Source organism: Oncorhynchus nerka, unplaced genomic scaffold, assembly GCF_034236695.1.
Source record: "Oncorhynchus nerka isolate Pitt River unplaced genomic scaffold, Oner_Uvic_2.0 unplaced_scaffold_1386, whole genome shotgun sequence".
Lineage (NCBI taxonomy): Eukaryota > Metazoa > Chordata > Actinopteri > Salmoniformes > Salmonidae > Oncorhynchus > Oncorhynchus nerka.
In genome coordinates, this window is record NW_027039924.1 from 71,173 (window position 1) to 95,784 (window position 24,612).

The 24,612-nt window shown below is 42.2% G+C and overlaps 1 protein-coding gene across 1 annotated transcript in view; it reads right to left on the bottom strand.

Annotated features, from left to right (window-relative positions):
* Positions 1-18,247, bottom strand: part of LOC115124465 (plexin-B3-like) — a gene marked incomplete at its 3' end in the record, with an annotated part of 75,153 nt that extends 56,906 nt beyond the window's left edge. Inside the window, exons 1-3 of the mRNA XM_065015520.1 lie at positions 17,979-18,247; positions 16,073-16,987; positions 2,812-2,991 (exon numbers count right to left, since the gene is read on the bottom strand). Coding sequence (XP_064871592.1) covers positions 2,812-2,991; positions 16,073-16,987; positions 17,979-18,236 — 1,353 coding nt within the window. The remainder of the gene's footprint in view (positions 1-2,811; positions 2,992-16,072; positions 16,988-17,978) is intronic.
* Between the last annotated feature and the right edge of the window lie 6,365 nt (positions 18,248-24,612).

Genomic DNA, 24,612 nt, shown 5'->3' on the forward strand with positions numbered 1-24,612 from the left:
GATATTCAGTAATGTGTTGTATTGGATTTGCCCTATAAAGAACATTAAGTTAATATGGCAATTTATTTGCCCTTTTACTTTAGTGTTTAGGAGTATTTATATTCTGTACAGCTTCTTTTCACCGAGTATGGATTGACGATGATGTTGATCCATTTTCTCTCATTTACATTTCACAGCCGTTCAACTAACTAGTCACCATTAGGTATCTGTAGCCTGTATCTTTGTAGTGACTGGTTGTATTGATACACCATCTACAGTGTAATTAATAACTCCACCATGATCAATGCTTTTATATTTAAAATTCATCCTGTAACACAACAAAATGTGGAAAAAGTCAAAGGGTGTGAATACTTTCTGAAGGCTCTGTAAATACACTAGACATAATATCTTATGGAGAACGCGTGACGGAGAACGGAGAATGTGTAATGGAGAACGTGTGACGGAGAACGCGTGACGAGAACGGAGAATGTGTAATGGAGAACGTGTGACAGAACGGGTGACAGAACGGGTGACAGAACGGGTGACAGAACGGGTGACAGAGAACGGGCGACAGAGAACGGGCGAAGGAGAACGGGCGAAGGAGAACGGGCGACAGAGAACGGGTGAAGGAGAACGGGTGACAGAACGGGTGACAGAACGGGTGACAGAACGGGTGACAGAGAACGGGCGAAGGAGAACGGGTGACAGAGAACGGGCGAAGGAGAACGGGTGACAGAGAACGGGTGAAGGAGAACGGGTGACAGAGAACGGGTGACAGAACGGGTGACAGAGAACGGGTGACAGAACGGGTGACAGAACGGGTGACAGAGAACGGGTGACGGAGAACGGGTGAAGGAGAACGGGTGAAGGAGAACGGGTGAAGGAGAACGGGTGAAGGAGAACGGGTGACGGAGAACGGGTGACGGAGAACGGGTGACGGAGAACGGGTGACGGAGAACGGGTGATGGAGAACGGGTGACGGAGAACGGGTGACAGAACGGGTGACAGAACGGGTGACAGAGAACGGGTGACAGAGAACGGGTGACAGAGAACGGGTGACAGAGAACGGGTGACAGAGAACGGGTGACAGAGAACGGGTGACAGAGAACGGGTGAGAGAACGGGTGACAGAGAACGGGTGACAGAGAACGGGTGACAGAGAACGGGTGAAGGAGAACGGGTGACAGAGAACGGGTGAAGGAGAACGGGTGACAGAGAACGTGACAAAAGCTTTAAAAAAAGCACCCGACAGCCGCTGGCTGCTGATAAGCTTTCTTGACTTGGACATAATGTTTTTGCCAACACCTTTAACCAACTAAACAGCTGCTCTTAGTGAAAACGTGGTTCCAACTAATAGGCTACGTTGAAGTGTAAACTCTATCATCCAATTAGAATGTGGGGAGGTCAACATAATTTAAAACTAAATCTACCAAAATCTATTCATTTTAAAATGTTGATAACTTCGCCTTGCCTTTATCAATCACCTGATAAGGTGTTGTGAAAAAATAAATACATTGCTAACATATAATGGTAGTCCCTGGGTTACCTGGGAGGAGATCCCTGAGCTGGAAAAGGATGAAGATCCCTGAGCTAGAAAAGGATGAAGATCCCTGAGCTAGAAAAGGATGAAGATCCCTGAGCTAGAAAAGGATGAAGATCCCTGAGCTAGAAAAGGATGAAGATCCCTGAGCTAGAAAAGGATGAAGGTCCCTGAGCTAGAAAAGGATAAAGATCCCTGAGCTAGAAAAGGATGAAGATCCCTGAGCTAGAAAAGGATGAAGGTCCCTGAGCTAGAAAAGGATAAAGATCCCTGAGCTAGAAAAGGATGAAGATCCCTGAGCTAGAAAAGGATGAAGATCCCTGAGCTAGAAAAGGATGAAGATCCCTGAGCTAGAAAAGGATGAAGATCCCTGAGCTAGAAAAGGATGAAGATCCCTGAGCTAGAAAAGGATGAAGATCCCTGAGCTAGAAAAGGATGAAGATCCCTGAGCTAGAAAAGGATGAAGATCCCTGAGCTAGAAAAGGATGAAGATCCCTGAGCTAGAAAAGGATGAAGTTCCCTGAGCTGGAAAAGGATGAAGACCCTGAGCTGGAAAAGGATGAAGATCCCTGATCTAAAGTATCATGTGCAGCAATGGAGGCTCCACACAGGAGGAAGGGGAGGACCAGCCTCATAAATAAAACAATATCCTTTTTATATAAAACTATACTAAATATAGTCACGTCACCTAATAATTAATTTAAAAAACACTGTTTTGCAAAGGTCTACAGTAGCCTCAACAACACTCTGTAGGGTAGCACTATGGTGTAGCCGGAGGACAGCTAGCTTCCGTCCTCCTCTGGGTACATTGACTTCAATACTAAACTTAGGAGTCTCATGGTTCTCACCCCCTTCCATAGACTTACACAGTAATTATGACAACTTCCGGAGGACGTCCTCCAAACTATCAGAGCTCTTGCAGCATGAACTGATATGTTGTCTACCCAATCAAAGGATCAGAGAATAATTATAGTACTGAAAGCATAGGCTACAGCTAGCTAGCACTGCAGTGTATAAAATGTAGTGGGTAGTTGACTCAGAGAGAGACAATAGTTTTTAAATGAATATATTCCAAATTGAAGGAGAAGCAGAGAAATAGAGAGAGTCATTTTTTTCAGTTTCACTTACTTAGCTAGCAAACGCAGCTAGCTAGTTTAGCGCACTGAAACACCCTGCCACAGCCATCCATTCTTGTCCCCCAGCAATGCGATGGTGTGTGTGCCTCTCGTTACTGTGTGTGTGTGTGTGTGTGCCTCTGTGTGTGTGTGTGTGTGTGTGTCCATGTGTATATACCTTGTGCAGCCATCCGTTCTTGTCCCCAAGCAGAGCGATGGTGTGGCCGGCCTCGGTAGTGGTGGTGACCGCGGTGAGTAGAGCGTCCCTGGTCAGAGAGGGGGCGGCTGACAGGGGAACAGCAGAGGCGATGGGGCTGGGGGTGTGTTCCCCTCCACACGGGTACTTCTGTAACGAATCCTAAAGAAAAGAAAAGTCATGACATCACTGTATTCTGTATCAGAAAGACAACATTATGACATCACTGTATTCTGTATCAGAAAGACAACATTATGACATCACTGTATTCTGTATCAGATAGACAACATTACGACATCACTGTATTCTGTATCAGATAGACAACATTATGACATCACTGTATTCTGTATCAGAAAGACAACATTATGACATCACTGTATTCTGTATCAGAAAGACAACATTATGACATCACTGTATTCTGTATCAGATAGACAACATTATGACATCACTGTATTCTGTATCAGATAGACAACATTACGACATCACTGTATTCTGTATCAGAAAGACAACATTATGACATCACTGTATTCTGTATCAGAAAGACAACATTATGACATCACTGTATTCTGTATCAGAAAGACAACATTATGACATCACTGTATTCTGTATCAGAAAGACAACATTATGACATCACTGTATTCTGTATCAGAAAGACAACATTATGACATCACTGTATTCTGTATCAGATAGACAACATTATGACATCACTGTATTCTGTATCAGATAGACAACATTATGACATCACTGTATTCTGTATCAGATAGACAACATTATGACATCACTGTATTCTGTATCAGAAAGACAACATTATGACATCACTGTATTCTGTATCAGATAGACAACATTATGACATCACTGTATTCTGTATCAGATAGACAACATTATGACATCACTGTATTCTGTATCAGAAAGACAACATTATGACATCACTGTATTCTGTATCAGAAAGACAACATTATGACATCACTGTATTCTGTATCAGAAATTCTGACAACATTATGACATCACTGTATTCTGTATCAGAAAGACAACATTATGACATCACTGTATTCTGTATCAGATAGACAACATTATGACATCACTGTATTCTGTATCAGATAGACAACATTATGACATCACTGTATTCTGTATCAGAAAGACAACATTATGACATCACTGTATTCTGTATCAGAAAGACAACATTATGACATCACTGTATTCTGTATCAGAAAGACAACATTATGACATCACTGTATTCTGTATCAGATAGACAACATTATGACATCACTGTATTCTGTATCAGATAGACAACATTATGACATCACTGTATTCTGTATCAGATAGACAACATTATGACATCACTGTATTCTGTATCAGATAGACAACATTATGACATCACTGTATTCTGTCATGACTCTCCTGGTCGAGGATCAAAGGCCTCAGATCAGCTTAGTAAATAGCTGACAACAACCTCACCCACAGGAGGAGAGGAGGGGGTGGGCCGGTTTTGACACTCGGTCGTAAATTAAAGCAGGAGGGGGAATCTCTCCCTTTGCTCCTCAGTATTGGGGAAAGGAATGTCTTTGTTACAAAGACAAACTATAACAACCAAAGAGAGAACTTTCAAACAATATGTTTAAGATATGAATGTTAAGAACGGTCTGTGGAGATCTGAAGAATAAATCAGGACATATTGTTTATTATTTTGTAACGTTATTAAGAGGAGGGAAACACATTCAAATCAAATGTTATTTGTCAAATGCTCCAAACACCTTAAAGCCCCTTAAACCAACAATACCTAAAAAAGTCTGGGTAGCCATTTGACTGGGAGATGGATTCGCCTTTCAGCAGGACAATAACCTAAAACAAATATACAATGCTGTTGCTTACCAAGACAACATTGAATGTTCATGAGAAGCCTAGTTACAGTTTTGACTTAAAATCAGCTTGAAAATCTATGACAACTTCAAAATGGGTGTCTAGCGACGATCAACAACCGATGTGACGGAGCTTGAAGAATGTTTGAAAGAATAATGTACAAATCTTAGGCGTGCAAAGCTCATAAGAGACTTACCCAGAAAGACTCTGGAGTCGCTGCCAAAGGTGATGTATTGACTCAGGAGAGTGAATACTTCTCATTTACATATATGCATTTCATTTTCAATATATTTGCTAAACTTTCAAAAATATATATTTTCACTTTGTCATTATTATTATTATTATTTTTTTAAACCTTTATTTAACCAGGCAAGTCAGTTAAGAACACATTCTTATTTTCAATGAGGGCCTAGGAACAGTGGGCTAACTGCCTGTTCAGGGGCAGAACGACAGATTTGTACCTTGTCAGCTCCGGGATTCGAACTTGCAACCTTTCGGTTAAAAGTCCAACGCTCTAACCACTAGGCTACCCTGCCACCCCAGGGTGTAGTGTGTGTAGATGGCGGAGAAAAAAATATATTTTATCCATCGTGTAGTCAGGCTGCAACACAACAACATGTGGAATAAGCTGATGTGTGATGTGTATAGTGATGTGTATAGTGTATAGTGATGTATGTGTATAGTGATGTGTATAGTGATGTGTATAGTGTATAGTGATGTGTATAGTGATGTGTATAGTGATATAGTGATGTGTGATATAGTGATGTGTATAGTGATGTGTATAGTGATGTGTATAGTGATATATAGTGTGATAGTGTATAGTGATGTGTATAGTGATGTGTATAGTGTATAGTGATGTGTATAGTGATGTGTATAGTGATGTGTATAGTGTATAGTGATATAGTGTATAGTGATGTGTATAGTGATGTGTATAGTGATGTGTATAGTGTATAGTGATATAGTGATGTGATGTGTATAGTGTATAGTGATGTGTATAGTGATGTGTATAGTGATGTGTATAGTGATGTGTATAGTGATGTGTATAGTGATGTGTATAGTGATAGTGATGTGTATAGTGATGTGTATAGTGTATAGTGATGTGTATAGTGATGTGTATAGTGATGTGTATAGTGATGTGTATAGTGTATAGTGATGTGTATAGTGTATAGTGTATAGTGTATAGTGATGTGTATAGTGTATAGTGATGTGTATAGTGATGTGTATAGTGATGTGTATAGTGTATAGTGATGTGTATAGTGATGTGTATAGTGATGTGTATAGTGATGTGTATAGTGATGTGTATAGTGATGTGTATAGTGATGTGTATAGTGATGTGTATAGTGTATAGTGATGTGTATAGTGATGTGATGTGTATAGTGTATAGTGATGTGTATAGTGATGTGTATAGTGTAGTGATGTGTATAGTGATGTGTATAGTGATGTGTATAGTGATAGTGTATAGTGATGTGTATAGTGATGTGTATAGTGATGTGTATAGTGATGTGTATAGTGATGTGTATAGTGTATAGTGATGTGTATAGTGATGTGTATAGTGATGTGTATAGTGATGTGTATAGTGATATAGTGATGTGTATAGTGATGTGTATAGTGATGTGTATAGTGATGTGTATAGTGATGTGTATAGTGATGTGTATAGTGTATAGTGATGTGTATAGTGATGTGTATAGTGATGTGTATAGTGATGTGTATAGTGTGATGTGTATAGTGATGTGTATAGTGATGTGTATAGTGATGTGTATAGTGTATAGTGATATAGTGTATAGTGATGTGTATAGTGATGTGTATAGTGATGTGTATAGTGTATAGTGATGTGTATAGTGATGTGTATAGTGTATAGTGATGTGTATAGTGATGTGTATAGTGATGTGTATAGTGATGTGTATAGTGTATAGTGATGTGTATAGTGATGTGTATAGTGATGTGTATAGTGATGTGTATAGTGATGTGTATAGTGATGTGTATAGTGTATAGTGATGTGTATAGTGATGTGTATAGTGATGTGTATAGTGATAGTGTATAGTGATGTGATGTGTATAGTGTGTATAGTGATGTGTATAGTGATGTGTATAGTGATGTGTATAGTGATGTGTATAGTGTATAGTGATGTGTATAGTGATGTGTATAGTGTATAGTGATGTGTATAGTGATGTGTATAGTGATGTGTATAGTGATGTGTATAGTGTATAGTGATGTGTATAGTGATAGTGATGTGTATAGTGATGTGTATAGTGATGTGTATAGTGATGTGTATAGTGTATAGTGATGTGTATAGTGTATAGTGATGTGTATAGTGATGTGTATAGTGATGTGTATAGTGATGTGTATAGTGATGTGTATAGTGATGTGTATAGTGATGTGTATAGTGATGTGTATAGTGATCTGTATAGTGATGTGTATAGTGATGTGTATAGTGATGTGTATAGTGTATAGTGATGTGTATAGTGATGTGTATAGTGATGTGTATAGTGATGTGTATAGTGATGTGTATAGTGATGTGTATAGTGATGTGTATAGTGATGTGTATAGTGATGTGTATAGTGATGTGTATAGTGATGTGTATAGTGATGTGTATAGTGATGTGTATAGTGATGTGTATAGTGATGTGTATAGTGATGTGTATAGTGATGTGTATAGTGTGTGTATAGTGATATAGTGATGTGTATAGTGTATAGTGATGTGTATAGTGTATAGTGTGTATAGTGATGTGTATAGTGATGTGTATAGTGATGTGTATAGTGATGTGTATAGTGATGTGTATAGTGATGTGTATAGTGATGTGTATAGTGATGTGTATAGTGATGTGTATAGTGATGTGTATAGTGATGTGTATAGTGATGTGTATAGTGATGATGTGTATAGTGATGTGTATAGTGATGTGTATAGTGATGTGTATAGTGATGTGTATAGTGATGTGTATAGTGATGTGTATAGTGATGTGTATAGTGATGTGTAATAGTGATGTGTATAGTGATGTGTATAGTGATGTGTATAGTGATGTGTATAGTGATGTGTATAGTGATGTGTAATAGTGATGTGTATAGTGATGTGTATAGTGTGTATAGTGATGTGTATAGTGATGTGTAATAGTGATGTGTATAGTGTATATAGTGATGATGTGTATAGTGATGTGTATAGTGTATAGTGATGTGTATAGTGATGTGTATAGTGATGTGTATAGTGATGTGTATAGTGATGTGTATAGTATAGTGATGTGTATAGTGATGTGTATAGTGATGTGTAATAGTGATGTGTATAGTGATGTGTATAGTGATGTGTATAGTGATGTGTAATAGTGATGTGTATAGTGATGTGTATAGTGATGTGTATGTGTATAGTGATGTGTATAGTGATGTGATGTGTATAGTGATGTGTATAGTGATAGTGATGTGATGTATAGTGATGTGTATAGTGTATAGTGATGTGTATAGTGATGTGTATAGTGATGTGTATAGTGATGTGTATAGTGTATAGTGATGTGTATAGTGATAGTGATGTGTATAGTGATAGTGATGTGTATAGTGTATAGTGTATGTGTATAGTGATGTGTATAGTGTATATAGTGTATAGTGATGTGTATAGTGTGATGTGTATAGTGATGTGTATATAGTGATGTGTATAGTGATGTGTATAGTGATGTGTATAGTGATGTGTATAGTGATGTGTATAGTGATGTGTATAGTGATGTGTATAGTGTATGTGTATAGTGTATAGTGATGTGTATAGTGATGTGTATAGTGTATAGTGATAGTGATGTGTATAGTGATGTGTATAGTGATGTGTATAGTGATGTGTATAGTGATGTGTATAGTGATGTGTATAGTGATAGTGATGTGATGTATAGTGATGTGTATGATGTGTATAGTGATGTGTATAGTGATGTGTATAGTGTATAGTGATGTGTATAGTGATGTGTATAGTGATGTATAGTGATGTGTATAGTGATGTGTATAGTGATGTGTATAGTGTATAGTGATGTGTATAGTGATGTGTATAGTGATGTGTATAGTGTATAGTGATGTGTATAGTGATGTGTATAGTGTATAGTGATGTGTATAGTGATGTGTATAGTGATGTGTATAGTGATGTGTATAGTGATGTGTATAGTGTATAGTGTGTATAGTGTATAGTGATGTGTATAGTGATGTGTATAGTGATGTGTATAGTGATGTGTATAGTGATGTGTATAGTGATGTGTATAGTGATGTGTATAGTGATGTGTATAGTGATGTGTATAGTGATGTGTATAGTGATGTGTATAGTGTATAGTGTATAGTGATGTGTATAGTGTATAGTGATGTGTATAGTGTATAGTGATGTGTATAGTGTATAGTGTATAGTGATGTGTATAGTGATGTGTATAGTGATGTGTATAGTGATGTGTATAGTGATAGTGATATAGTGATAGTGATAGTGTATAGTGTATAGTGATGTGTATAGTGATGTGTATAGTGATAGTGATGTGTATAGTGATGTGTATAGTGATGTGTATAGTGTATAGTGATGTGTATAGTGATGTGTATAGTGATGTGTATAGTGTATAGTGATGTGTATAGTGATGTGTATAGTGATGTGTATAGTGATGTGTATAGTGATGTGTATAGTGATGTGTATAGTGTATAGTGATGTGTATAGTGATGTGTATAGTGATGTGTATAGTGATGTGTATAGTGATGTGTATAGTGATGTGTATAGTGAGTGATGTGTATAGTGATGTGTATAGTGATGTGTATAGTGATGTGTATAGTGATGTGTATAGTGATGTGTATAGTGATGTGATAGTGTATAGTGATGTGTATAGTGATGTGTATAGTGATGTGTATAGTGTATAGTGATGTGTATAGTGATGTGTATAGTGTATAGTGATGTGTATAGTGTATAGTGATGTGTATAGTGATGTGTATAGTGATGTGTATAGTGATGTGTATAGTGATGTGTATAGTGTATAGTGATGTGTATAGTGATGTGTATAGTGATGTGTATAGTGATGTGTATAGTGTATAGTGATGTGTATAGTGTATAGTGATGTGTATAGTGTATATTGATGTGTATAGTGTATAGTGATGTGTATAGTGATGTGTATAGTGATGTGTATAGTGATGTGTATAGTGATGTGTATAGTGATGTGTATAGTGATGTGTATAGTGATGTGTATAGTGTATAGTGATGTGTATAGTGATGTGTATAGTGATGTGTATAGTGATGTGTATAGTGATGTGTATAGTGTATAGTGATGTGTATAGTGATGTGTATAGTGATGTGTATAGTGATGTGTATAGTGATGTGTATAGTGATGTGTATAGTGATGTGTATAGTGATGTGTATAGTGATGTGTATAGTGTATAGTGATGTGTATAGTGATGTGTATAGTGATGTGTATAGTGTATAGTGATGTGTATAGTGATGTGTATAGTGATGTGTATAGTGATGTGTATAGTGATGTGTATAGTGATGTATATGATGTGTATATAGTGATGTGTATAGTGATGTGTATAGTGATGTGTATAGTGATGTGTATAGTGATGTGTATAGTGATGTGTATAGTGATGTGTATAGTGATGTGTATAGTGATGTGTATAGTGATGTGTATAGTGATGTGTATAGTGATGTGTATAGTGATGTGTATAGTGATGTGTATAGTGATGTGTATAGTGATGTGTATAGTGATATAGTGATGTGTATAGTGATGTGTATAGTGTATAGTGATGTGTATAGTGATGTGTATAGTGATGTGTATAGTGATGTGTATAGTGTATAGTGATGTGTATAGTGATGTGTATAGTGATGTGTATAGTGATGTGTATAGTGATGTGTATAGTGTATGATGTGTATAGTGATGTATAGTGATGTGTATAGTGATGTGTATAGTGATGTGTATATGTGTATAGTGATGTGTATAGTGATGTGTATAGTGATGTGTATAGTGATGTGTATAGTGATGTGTATAGTGATGTGTATAGTGATGTATAGTGATGTGTATAGTGATGTGTATAGTGATGTGTATAGTGATGTGTATAGTGATGTGTATAGTGTATAGTGATGTGTATAGTGATGTGTATAGTGATGTGTATAGTGATGTGTATAGTGATGTGTATAGTGATGTGTATAGTGATGTGTATAGTGATGTATAGTGATGTGTATAGTGATGTGTATAGTGATGTGTATAGTGATGTGTATAGTGATGTGTATAGTGATGTGTATAGTGATAGTGTATAGTGATGTGTATAGTGATGTGTATAGTGATGTGTATAGTGATGTGATGTGTATAGTGATGATGTGTATAGTGATGTGTATAGTGATGTGTATAGTGATGTGTATAGTGATGTGTATAGTGATGTGTATAGTGATGTGTATAGTGATATAGTGTATAGTGATGTGTATAGTGATGTGTATAGTGTATAGTGATATAGTGATGTGTATAGTGATGTGTATAGTGATGTGTATAGTGATGTGTATAGTGATGTGTATAGTGATGTGTATAGTGATGTGTATAGTGATGTGTATAGTGATGTGTATAGTGATGTGTATAGTGATGTGTATAGTGATGTGTATAGTGATGTGTATAGTGATGTGTATATGTGATGTGTATAGTGATGTGTATAGTGATGTGTATAGTGATGTGTATAGTGATGTGTATAGTGATGTGTATAGTGTATAGTGATATAGTGATGTGTATAGTGATGTGTATAGTGATGTGTATAGTGATGTGTATAGTGATGTGTATAGTGATGTGTATAGTGATAGTGATGTGTATAGTGATGTGTATAGTGATGTGTATAGTGATGTGTATAGTGATGTGTATAGTGATGTGTATAGTGATGTGTATAGTGATGTGTATAGTGTATGATAGTGATGTGTATAGTGATGTGTATAGTGATGTATAGTGATGTGTATAGTGATGTGTATAGTGATGTGTATAGTGATATAGTGATGTGTATAGTGATGTGTATAGTGATGTGTAATAGTGATGTGTATAGTGATGTGTATAGTGATGTGTATAGTGATGTGTATAGTGATGTGTATAGTGATGTATAGTGATGTGTATAGTGATGTGTATAGTGATGTGTATAGTGATGTGTATAGTGATGTGTATAGTGATGTGTATAGTGATGTGTATAGTGATGTGTATAGTGATGTGTATAGTGATGTGTATAGTGATGTGTATAGTGTATAGTGATGTGTATAGTGATGTGTATATGTGTGATGTGTATAGTGATGTGTATAGTGATGTGTATAGTGATGTGTATAGTGTATAGTGATGTGTATAGTGATGTGTATATGTGTGATGTGTATAGTGATGTGTATAGTGATGTGTATAGTGATGTGTATAGTGTATAGTGATGTGTATAGTGATGTGTATAGTGATGTGTATAGTGTATAGTGATGTGTATAGTGATATAGTGATGTGTATAGTGATGTGTATAGTGTATAGTGTATAGTGATGTGTATATAGTGATGTGTATAGTGATGTATATAGTGATGTGTATAGTGATGTGTATAGTGATGTGTATAGTGATGTATAGTGATAGTGTATAGTGATGTGTATAGTGATGTGTATAGTGATGTGTATAGTGATGTGTATAGTGATGTGTGATGTGTATAGTGATGTGTATAGTGATATAGTGATGTGTATAGTGTATAGTGATGTGTATAGTGTATAGTGATGTGTATAGTGATGTGTATAGTGATGTGTATAGTGATGTGTATAGTGATGTGTATAGTGATGTGTATAGTGTATAGTGATGTGTATAGTGATGTGTATAGTGATGTGTATAGTGATGTATAGTGATGTGTATAGTGATGTGTATAGTGATGTGTATAGTGATGTGTATAGTGTATAGTGATGTGTATAGTGATGTGTATAGTGATGTGTATAGTGATGTGTATAGTGATGTGTATATGTGTATGTATATGTGATGTGTATAGTGATAGTGTATAGTGTATAGTGATGTGTATAGTGATGTGTATAGTGATGTGTATAGTGATGTGTATAGTGATGTGTATAGTGATCTGTATAGTGATGTGTATAGTGATGTGTATAGTGTATATGCATGTGTATAGTGATGTGTATAGTGTATAGTGATGTGTAGTTGATAGTGTATATGTATAGTGATGTGTATAGTGATGTGTATAGTGATGTGTATAGTGATGCGTTATGCAGATGGTCAGTTGATAGTGTATAGTGATGTCAGTTGATAGTGTTATAGATGGTCAGTTGATAATAGTGATGTCAGTTGATAGTGATGGTCAGTTGATAGTGAGATGGTCAGTATAGTGTTATATGGTCAGTGATGTGTATGGTCAGTGATAGTGTAATGAGATGGTCAGTGATAGTGTATAGATGGTCAGTTGATAGTATAGTGATGATAGTGTTATGCAGATGGTCAGTATAGTGAGATGGTCAGTATAGTGTTATGTGGTATAGTTGATAGTGTATAGATGGTATAGCGTGAGATGGTCAGTTGATAGTTATGCAGATGGTCAGTTGATAGCGTTATGCAGATGGTCAGTTGATTGATGATTGATAGCGTTATGCAGATGGTCAGTTGATAGTGTTATGCAGATGGTCAGTTGATAGCGTTGATCAGTTGATTGATGGTCAGTTGATAGTGTTATGCAGATGGTCAGTTGATAGCGTTATGCAGATGGTCAGTTGATAGCGTTATTCAGATGGCCAGTTGATAGCGTTATGCAGATGGTCAGTTGATAGCGTTATGCAGATGGTCAGTTGATAGATGGTCAGTTGATAGTGTTATGCAGATGGTCAGTTGATAGCGTTATGCAGATGGTCAGTTGATAGTGTTATGCAGATGGTCAGTTGATAGCGTTATGCAGATGGTCAGTTGATTGATCGTGTCAGTTGATAGTGTTATGCAGCTGGTCAGTTGATAGCATTATGCAGATGGTCAGTTGATAGTGTTATGCAGATGGTCAGTTGATAACATTATGCAGATGGTCAGTTGATAGTGTTATGCAGATGGTCAGTTGATAGTGTTATGCAGATGGTCAGTTGATAGCGTTATGCAGATGGTCAGTTGATTGATCGTGTCAGCAGCTGGTCAGTTGATAGCATTATGCAGATGGTCAGATGTTATGCAGATGGTCAGTTGATAACATTATGCAGATGGTTATGCAGATGGTCAGTTGATAGTGTTATGCAGATGGTCAGTTGATAGTGTTATGCAGATGGTCAGTTGATAGCGTTATGCAGATGGTCAGTTGATTGATCGTGTCAGTTGATAGTGTTATGCAGCTGGTCAGTTGATAGTGTTATGCAGATGGTCAGTTGATAGCGTTATGCAGATGGTCAGTTGATAGCGTTATGTAGATGGTCAGTTGATAGCGTTATTCAGATGGCTAGTTGATAGCGTTATGCAGATGGTCAGTTGATAGCGTTATGCAGATGGTCAGTTGATAGTGTTATGCAGATGGTCAGTTGACAGTGTTATGCAGATGGTCAGTTGATAGTGTTATGCAGATGGTCAGTTGATAGCGTTATGCAGATGGCCAGTTGATAGCGTTATGCAGATGGTCAGTTGATTGTGTTATGCAGATGGTCGGTTGATAGCGTTATGCAGATGGCCAGTTGACAGTGTTATGCAGATGGCCAGTTGATAGCGTTATGCAGATGGTCAGGTGATTGATCGTGTCAGTTGATAGCATTATGCAGATGGTCAGTTGATAGTGTTATGCAGATGGTCAGTTGATAGCGTTATGCAGATGGCCAGTTGATAGCGTTATGCAGATGGCCAGTTGATTGTGTTATGCAGATTATAGCGTTATGCAGATGGTCAGTTGATAGTGTTATGCAGATGGTCAGTTGATAGCGTTATGCAGATGGCCAGTTGACAGTGTTATGCAGATGGTCGGTTGATAGCGTTATGCAGATGGCCAGTTGACAGCGTTATGCAGATGGCCAGTTGATAGCGTTATGCAGATGGTCAGGTGATTGATCGTGTCAGTTGATAGCATTATGCAGATGGTCAGTTGATAGCGTTATGCAGATGGTCAGTTGATAGTGTTATGCAGATGGTCAGATGAGTGATTACTTTAAACTTTTTACTACTTCAGTTGTTTAGTAGTTCCACCCCTAAAATGTGCTTGGTCACAGCAGATAATCCCCTAATGGATCAAGAGCCTTGCTGGAGAGCCTTCCCCTAATGGATCAAGAGCCTTGCTGGAGAGCCTTCCCCTAATGGATCAAGAGCCTTGCTGGAGAGCCTTCCCCTAATGGATCAAGAGCCTTGCTGGCTAATATTTGTTTTGTTCGTACATTAAACCGTGATTAGCATTTTTTTTTTTTTTTAAGTTACTTGTATATAGTTTAGGTCAGAAACTGTACAAAAACGTTCGCAATGCGCTTGTTGGCATTTAATTAGCATTCTCTATGCGATTTTACATGTACTTTGTTAGCATTGCTAACCTTCGGGGGCGTGTCCAGAGATCAGTAAAACAAACAGGGTCAGAGATTTGGGTCAGAGAAACTCAGCCAGATGTAGGTTTGAGTAAGATTTATTCATGCCCAAAGAGCATTTAACACCATACATTCATTTTGGGGATCTTATTGAAACAGCGGATGTTCATTTTTATGCAGATGATACTGTTCTTTATTCAAGTGGTAGTAGTTTATCTTTATCTTTTTAAAATGCCCAAAGAGCATTTAACACCATACAACAGAATCTGTATGATTTAAAGCTGGATCTAAATTCCGGTTAAACAAACTGCATGGTTTTGTCAAATGCCAGGCATGTTACTAATCATGTCATTGCTACATTGGCTGGACATACTATAGAGCAAGTTAAAGTGTACAAAGATTTGGGTGTGTGTGGGTTGATGACAAGCTGAGCTTCACTGTGCATGTAGAGAGCTCGATAAGGAAGCTCAAACTGAGAATAGGTTTTTATTACCGGCATAAGGCTTGTTTTTCTTTTGAGGCCAGGAAGGAGCTGGTACGATGTACATTACTGTCGGTTTTAGATGTTTAGTGATGTTATATACATGCAGGCCTCAGCCACTACCCTGAGAGCACTTGATTCAGTGTATCAGCCCTCAGGTTCATTTCAAATCAGAAACGTCTAACACATCATTGTGATCTCTACAGCGCTGTTGGCTGATCGTCATTGACCTTGCGTAGGCTTAAACACTTGGCCTACACACTGAGCTGCTGTGTGTCTCTAGTTACCTTGGGCAGGCGTAGACACTTGGCCTACACACTGAGCTGCTGTGTGTCTCTAGTTACCTTGGGCAGGCGTAGACACTTGGCCTACACATTAGCCTAGGCCTACACACTGAGCTGCTGTGTGTGTGTGTGTGTGTGTGTGTGTGTGTGTGTGTGTGTGTGTGTGTGTGTGTGTGTGTCTCTAGTTACCTTGGGCAGGCGTAGACACTTGGACGACACCTCATACTCTATGTATGCCTCCTCCTGTCCCGTCCTTCCTCTTCCTCCCTCTGTATAACACAGCTCCTGGGCCCTCTGCAGCGACGCATCCAGCTCTGACATCCCGTAAATGCACAGCGCCGAGCGACCCGTCGCCGTGGGCGTCGACGCCTGCCCCGCCGCCATGGCAACGAACAGCGCCGGCCGCCCCTGGTGTTCGGCGAGGGTAGCACCCTGGGCGAGGTTGTAACCGCCGGAACATTCCAACGGAACCTCCACGTAGGAGTAGAAGCTCCGGTCCTCGGCGCAGAGACGTGAAACGTAGGTCCGGTACTCCTTCCGGTTCCACATATCCCTCCGCGAGAACAGGAAGTAGACGTGGTCGCCGTGATGATGCGCGGAGATGAAGTAGTTGTTGTACTCGGAGTAGCTCCCGACAACCAGCTTCCCTAGTTCCTCGTCTTGAGAGAAGGCCTGGCGGGCAGGGGAGGAGCTGGGGGCCAAACGGCGAGTTGTGATTGGTGGGATGTCGCTGGGGCCTTTACTGGTGTAGCCACGCCCCACCAGCATAAGCCCCACACCCTTTTGGTTCAAGACCACACCCACGGTGGAGACGCGGGGGTCGTTGGCGGCGACGTACTGCGTGTCCACCGGGTTGGAGGATTGGTACAGTACCTCGGACACATTATCCAGACTCCTCTTCTCACAGATACCCTGGAACAGGGTTCCACACACGATCAGGCTCCTCGCCCCGACCTCTGACCCTGCTGAGGCCAGACCCTCCTCTAGCAGAAGGATCTTATTAGCGTTGGGGGTCAGGTGTGCGGTACTGCAGTCCTTGGGGACGATGGGGGGCAAGCACTCGGCACTGTCCAGTTTGGGGCCAGTCTGACTGGAGGAGAGCACCTAGGATAAGTTTAAGGTAACATTAGAGAATAGAAGACTATAAAATAATGTGTTCCAAATGGCTCCTATTCCCTTTAAAGTGCACTACTTTTGACCAGGGCACATAGGGAACACTATATAGGGGATAGGGGACACTATATAGGGGATAGGGAACACTATATAGGGGACACTATATAGGGGATAGGGGACACTATATAGGGAACACTATATAGGGGATAGGGAACACTATATAGGGGACACTATATAGGGGATAGGGAACACTATATAGGGGACACTATATAGGGGATAGGGAACACTATATAGGGGACATTATATAGGGGATAGGGGACATTATATAGGGGATAGGGGACACTATATAGGGGACACTATATAGGGGATAGGGGACACTATATAGGGGACACTATATAGGGGATAGGGAACAGTATATAGGGGATAGGGAACACTATATAAGGGAGAAGGAACACTATATAGGGGACACTGTATAGGGGATGAGGAACACTATATAGGGGACACTGTATAGGGGATGGGGAACACGATATAGAGGACACTATATAAGGGAGAGGGGACACTATATAGGGGATAGGGAACACTATAGGGGACACTATAGAGGGGATAGGGAACACTATATAGGGAACACTATATAGGGGACACTATATAGGGGACACTGTATAGGGGATAGGGAACACTATATAGGGAACACTATATAGGGGATAGGGAACACTATATAGGGAACACTATATAGGGGGTAGGGAACACTATATAGGGGATAGGGAACACTATGTAGGGGATAGGGGGCCATTTTGGGACATAAAGAAACTGACAACATATATAGTAGGAGCGGTTTCCCAGACAACCATTAACACTAGTCCTGATCTAAAAAGAAAGCTCAGTGGAGAATCTCCATCGAAAAGGCGTTTTGATCCAGAAATCAGCTAATCTGTGTCTGGGAAACTGCCCAATAGAGAGCTAAGTGATATACAAACATTATTACCTGGAGGTCAGGGGACAGGTGGTAGAGATGGTTGACCGCCCCCACGTACAGATGACCAGACCTGGAGTCCAGGAGGAGGTGGCTGAGGGGAGATCCATCCAGGGAGAGGTGAGGGAAGGCCTGCCCAGCGTGAGAGGCCTTCTCTCGGTTAGGGTCCGGCTGGAGCTGGGTCAGGGCATGGGGCTGTGGGGGCAGCAACAGTACCAGACACCACCACCAGGTGGCAAGGGGGAGCAGAGGGGGAGAAGCAGCTGGCATGGCACCAATTACCTGCTGGAGAAGAGAGGAGAGGAAGAATGAGAGGAAGAGGAAGGAGGAGAGGAAGAATGAGAGGAAGAGGAAGGAGGAGAGGAAGAATGAGAGGGAGAGGAAGAAGGAGAGGGAGAGGAAGAAGGAGAGGGAGAGGAAAAGGAAGGAGGAGAAGAGGAAGGAGGAGAGGAAGAAGGAGAGGGAGAGGAAGAGGAAGGAGGAGAAGAGGAAGGAGGAGAGGAAGAATGAGAGGGAGAGGAAGAAGGAGAGGGAGAGGAAGAGGAAGGAGGAGAGGAAGAATGAGAGGAAGAGGAAGGAGGAGAGGAAGAATGAGAGGGAGAGGAAGAGGAAGGAGGAGAGGAAGAATGAGAGGGAGAGGAAGAAGGAGAGGAAGAATGAGAAGGGAAGAAGGAATGAGGAAGAGGAGAGGGAGGGGAAGAAGGAGAGGGAGGGGAAGAAGGAGAGGAAGAGGAAAGAGGAAGAAGGAGAGGAAGAGGAAGGAGGAGAGGAAAGAGCAGAGGAAGGAGGAGGAGGAGAGGAAGGAGGAGAAGAAGGAGGAGAAGGAGGAGGAGAGGAAGAAGGAGAAGGAAGGAGGAGAGGAAGGAGGAGGGGGAAAGGAAGAAGGAAGATAGGAAGGAGTAGAGGAAGGAGTAGAGGAAGAAAGAGGAGAGGAAGGAAATGACAAACAACAGTAAGAGGAGATTAGATTCACCTCAGACTCTTACATACTATATCCTAACTAGGTTTTAACTCCAACCCTGTTCCTGGAGAGAGAGCCTCCTGTAGGTTTTAGCCTAACCCTGTTCCTGGAGAGAGAGCCTCCTGTAGGTTTTAGCCTAACCCTGTTCCTGGAGAGAGAGCCTCCTGTAGGTTTTAACTCCAAACCATTTTGAATTCAGGCTGTAACAAGTCAAGGGGTATGGATAATTTCTGAAGGCACTTCATCTAAAAAATGTTTTAAAAAACTTTAAAAACGTATTCAAAGCTCTCCCACCTTCACATACATGACAGCAACAGAAGACCCTATAGTGACAGGTGGGACTGAGGCAGCAACAGAAGACCCTATAGTGACAGGTGGGACTGAGGCAGCAGCAGAAGACCCTATAGTGACAGGTGGAACTGAGGCAGCAGCAGAAGACCCTATAGTGACAGGTGGAACTGAGGCAGCAGCAGAAGACCCTATAGCGACAGGTGGGACTGAGGCAGCAGCAGAAGGCCCTATAGTGACAGGTGGGACTGAGGCAGCAGCATAAGACCCTATAGTGACAGGTGGGACTGAGGCAGCAGCATAAGACCCTATAGTGACAGGTGGGACTGAGGCAGCAACAGAAGACCCTATAGTGACATGTGGGACTGAGGCAGCAGCAGAAGACCCTATAGTGACAGGTGGAACTGAGGCAGCAGCAGAAGACCCTATAGCAACAGGTGAGGCAGAAGACCCTATAGCGACAGGTGAGGCTGAGGCAGCAACAGAAGACCCTATAGTGACAGGTGGGACTGAGGCAGCAACAGAAGACCCTATAGTGACAGGTGGGACTGAGGCAGCAGCAGAAGACCCTATAGTGACAGGTGAGGCTGAGGCAGCAACAGAAGACCCTATAATGACAGGTGAGACTATAGAACAACACATATGGGATCAGAATACAGAACAACACATCTGGGACCAGACTACAGGACACATCTGGGACCAGACTACAGAACAACACATCTGGGACCAGACTACAGGACAACACATCTGGGACCAGACTACAGGACAACACATCTGGGACCAGACTACAGGACAACACATCTGGGACCAGACTACAGGACAACACATCTGGGACCAGACTACAGGACAACACATCTGGGACCAGACTACAGGACAACAATCTGGGACCAGACTACAGGACAACACATCTGGGACCAGACTACAGAACAACACATCTGGGACCAGACTACAGAACAACACATCTGGGACCAGACTACAGGACAACACATCTGGGACCAGACTACAGGACAACACATCTGGGACCAGACTACAGAACGGGACAACACATCTGGGACCAGACTACAGGACAACACATCTGGGACCAGACCACAGAACGGGACAACACATCTGGGACCAGACTACAGAACAACACATCTGGGACCAGACTACAGGACAACACATCTGGGACCAGACCACAGAACGGGACATCACATCTGGGACCAGACTACAGAACAACACATCTGGGACCAGACTACAGGACAACACATCTGGGACCAGACTACAGGACAACACATCTGGGACCAGACTACAGAACAACACATCTGGGACCAGACTACAGAACAACACATCTGGGACCAGACCACAGAACGGGACATCACATCTGGGACCAGACCACAGAACGGGACATCACATCTGGGACCAGACTACAGAACAACACATCTGGGACCAGACCACAGAACGGGACAACACATCTGGGACCAGACTACAGGACAACACATCTGGGACCAGACTACAGAACAACACATCTGGGACCAGACTACAGAACAACACATCCGGGACCAGACTACAGAACAACACATCCGGGACCAGACTACAGAACAACACATCCGGGACCAGACTACAGAACAACACATCCGGGACCAGACTACAGAACAACACATCCGGGACCAGACTACAGAACGGGACAACACATCTGGGACCAGACTACAGAACAACACATCCGGGACCAGACTACAGAACAACACATCCGGGACCAGACTACAGAACAACACATCCGGGACCAGACTACAGAACAACACATCTGGGACCAGACTACAGAACGGGACAACACATCTGGGACCAGACTACAGGACAACACATCTGGGACCAGACTACAGAACAACACATCTGGGACCAGACCACAGAACGGGACATCACATCTGGGACCAGACTACAGGACAACACATCTGGGACCAGACTACAGAACAACACATCTGGGACCAGACTACAGAACAACACATCTGGGACCAGACTACAGAACAACACATCCGGGACCAGACTACAGAACAACACATCCGGGACCAGACTACAGAACAACACATCTGGGACCAGACTACAGAACGGGACATCTGGGACCAGACTACAGGACAACACATCTGGGACCAGACCACAGAACGGGACATCACATCTGGGACCAGACTACAGGACAACACATCTGGGACCAGACTACAGAACAACACATCTGGGACCAGACTACAGAACAACACATCTGGGACCAGACTACAGAACAACACATCCGGGACCAGACTACAGAACAACACATCCGGGACCAGACTACAGAACAACACATCTGGGACCAGACTACAGAACGGGACATCTGGGACCAGACTACAGGACAACACATCTGGGACCAGACTACAGAACAACACATCTGGGACCAGACTACAGAACAACACATCTGGGACCAGACTACAGAACAACACATCTGGGACCAGACTACAGAACGGGACATCTGGGACCAGACTACAGAACGGGACATCTGGGACCAGACTACAGAACGGGACATCTGGGACCAGACTACAGAACAACGCATCTGGGACCAGACCACAGAACAACACATCTGGGACCAGACCACAGAACACCACATCTGGGACCAGACTACAGAACAGGACATCTGGGACCAGAGTACAGAACAACACATCTGGGACCAGACTACAGAACAACACATCTGGGACCAGACTACAGGACAACACATCTGGGACCAGACTACAGAACACATCTGGGACCAGACTAACTAATACTTCGGACTTGATTCATTTCTCCCTTTGCAGTAAAATTATTAGAACAAAACCACGTGCACTTTTACTGCATAGAGCTCTCTCCTCCCTCCTACCCCAAAGTCCAGAGGCTTATCGGCACACTGCAAGCTGGCTTTATCAACCAATATGTTGAATATCATTTCACTTTCAAAAACAACTAAATAATATTCTGGATGAGGAGTAGAGGACTAAGAGAGAGAGAGGTTCATCTTTAATTTATGTTGCAGAGCAGAGACGTCTCAGGGCTCTAGATATAAAAGAGAAAGGGGTTCGTTCCAAATTACATACTATTCCGTATCTAGTACACTACTTTTGACTATTAGCGTGAATTGCCCTGACATGATCAGTATGCGCAATAACATGTTCATCTCTTCTCCCTTTCCCCTTCAAAAGGGTCTTCCACTAGTTAGAAAGGACAGTTTGCAACACTATTTCAAAGCTTACATGATCCCATTCGGTACGGAGGCCTCAGAGCGAGGAACTCCTCACCTGTACTGACGTGTTCCACACACAGAGCCCGTTGATAATGTAATAACGACACACTGAGGTAGAGAGAGCGAGACACTTCATCAAGTGTTCTCGGGCGTGAGCAGTGCAAGTCTCTCGCGGAGCAAGCACGATTCATTCAAAAGTGCAGACAAAGTTAGTGTAGCGTGTCCGGTGTAGCGTGTCCGGTGTAGCGTGTCCGGTGTAGCGTGTCCAGTGTAGCGTGCCTGTTAGACTGTCTCTCTCACTGCAACACACATTCAAAAAAGTGCTATTAGCAGCAATCTCGTGCTATTAGCAGCAGTCTCGTGCTATTAGCAGTAGTCTCGTGCTATTAGCAGCAGTCTCGTGCTATTAGCAGCAGTCTCGTGCTATTAGCAGCAGTCGCGTGCTATTAGCAGCAGTCGCGTGCTATTAGCAGCAGTCGCGTGCTATTAGCAGCAGTCGCGTGCTATTAGCAGCAGTCTCGTGCTATTAGCAGCAGTCTCGTGCTATTAGCAGCAGTCTCGTGCTATTAGCAGTAATCCCGTGCTATTAGCAGTAATCTCGTGCTATTAGCAGCAGTCTCGTGCTATTAGCAGCAGTCTCGTGCTATTAGCAGCAGTCTCGTGCTATTAGCAGCAGTCTCGTGCTATTAGCAGTAGTCTCGTGCTATTAGCAGTAGTCTCGTGCTATTAGCAGTAATCCTGTGCTATTAGCAGCAGTCTCGTGCTATTAGCAGTAGTCAGTAGTCTCGTGCTATTAGCAGTAGTCGCGTGCTATTAGCAGTAGTCGCGTGCTATTAGCAGTAGTCGCGTGCTATTAGCAGTAATCACGTGCTATTAGCAGTAGTCTCGTGCTATTAGCAGTAATCTCGTGCTATTAGCAGTAGTCTCGTGCTATTAGCAGTAATCCTGTGCTATTAGCAGCAGTCTCGTGCTATTAGCAGTAGTCTCGTGCTATTAGCAGTAGTCGCGTGCTATTAGCAGTAGTCGCGTGCTATTAGCAGTAATCTCGTGCTATTAGCAGTAGTCTCGTGCTATTAGCAGTAGTGTCGTGCTATTAGCAGTAGTGTCGTGTTATTAGCAGTAGTCTCGTGCTATTAGCAGTAGTGTCGTGTTATTAGCAGTAATCTCGTGCTATTAGCAGCAGTCTCGTGCTATTAGCAGCAGTCTCGTGCTATTAGCCGTAATCTTGTGCTATTAGCCGTAATCTCGTGCTATTAGCAGTAGTGTCGTGTTATTAGCCGTAATCTCGTGCTATTAGCAGTAATCCCGTGCTATTAGCAGTAATCTCGTGCTATTAGCAGTAGTGTCGTGTTATTAGCCGTAATCTCGTGTCACATACATGAACCACAAACACTTTGAAGCCTCAGAAAGGCAGTGATATAATTCCAATGTAACGTTAGGTACTGTATCGTGACTAACTCAATCAGAGGGGCCACACCATAGCAGAGTACAAGAGGTCGACGCAGTGTCAAAACAACCCATTTGACAGTACAGGAGGTCGACCCAGTGTCAAAACAACCCATTTGACACCATAGCAGAGTACAAGAGGTCAAACCAGTGTCAAAACAACCCATTTGACAGCGTGAAGTTTGACTGAGCTGCATTTGCAATATCAGCACTCAGCCCTTCTCTCTTCTCTTACATGGTAATAGGAGTCCTGCGGACACAACAAAGATCTGGTGACTGACTGACTGAGCGGGGTAGAGCGAGAGAGGAGGGGATGAGCGAGAGAGGAGGGGGAGGGGGTGAGCGAGAGAGGAGGGGGGAGGGGGTGAGCGAGAGGGGGGAGGGGGAGAGCGAGAGGGGAGGGGAGAGCGAGGGGAGGAGAGGGGAGAGCGAGAGGGGAGGGGGAGAGCGAGAGAGGAGGGGGAGAAGAGGAGGGGAGAGCGAGAGAGGAGGGGGAGAGCGAGAGGGGAGGGGGGGGAGAGCGAGAGGGGAGGGGAGGGGGAGAGCGAGAGAGGAGGGGATGAGCGAGAGAGGAGGGGGTGAGCGAGAGAGGAGGGGGTGAGCGAGAGAGGAGGGGGTGAGCGAGAGAGGAGGGGAGGGGGTGAGCGAGAGAGGAGGGGGTGAGGGAGGGGGGGAGGGGGAGAGCGAGAGAGGAGGGGGGAGGGAGAGGGGAGGGGAGAGCGAGAGAGGAGGGGGAGAGC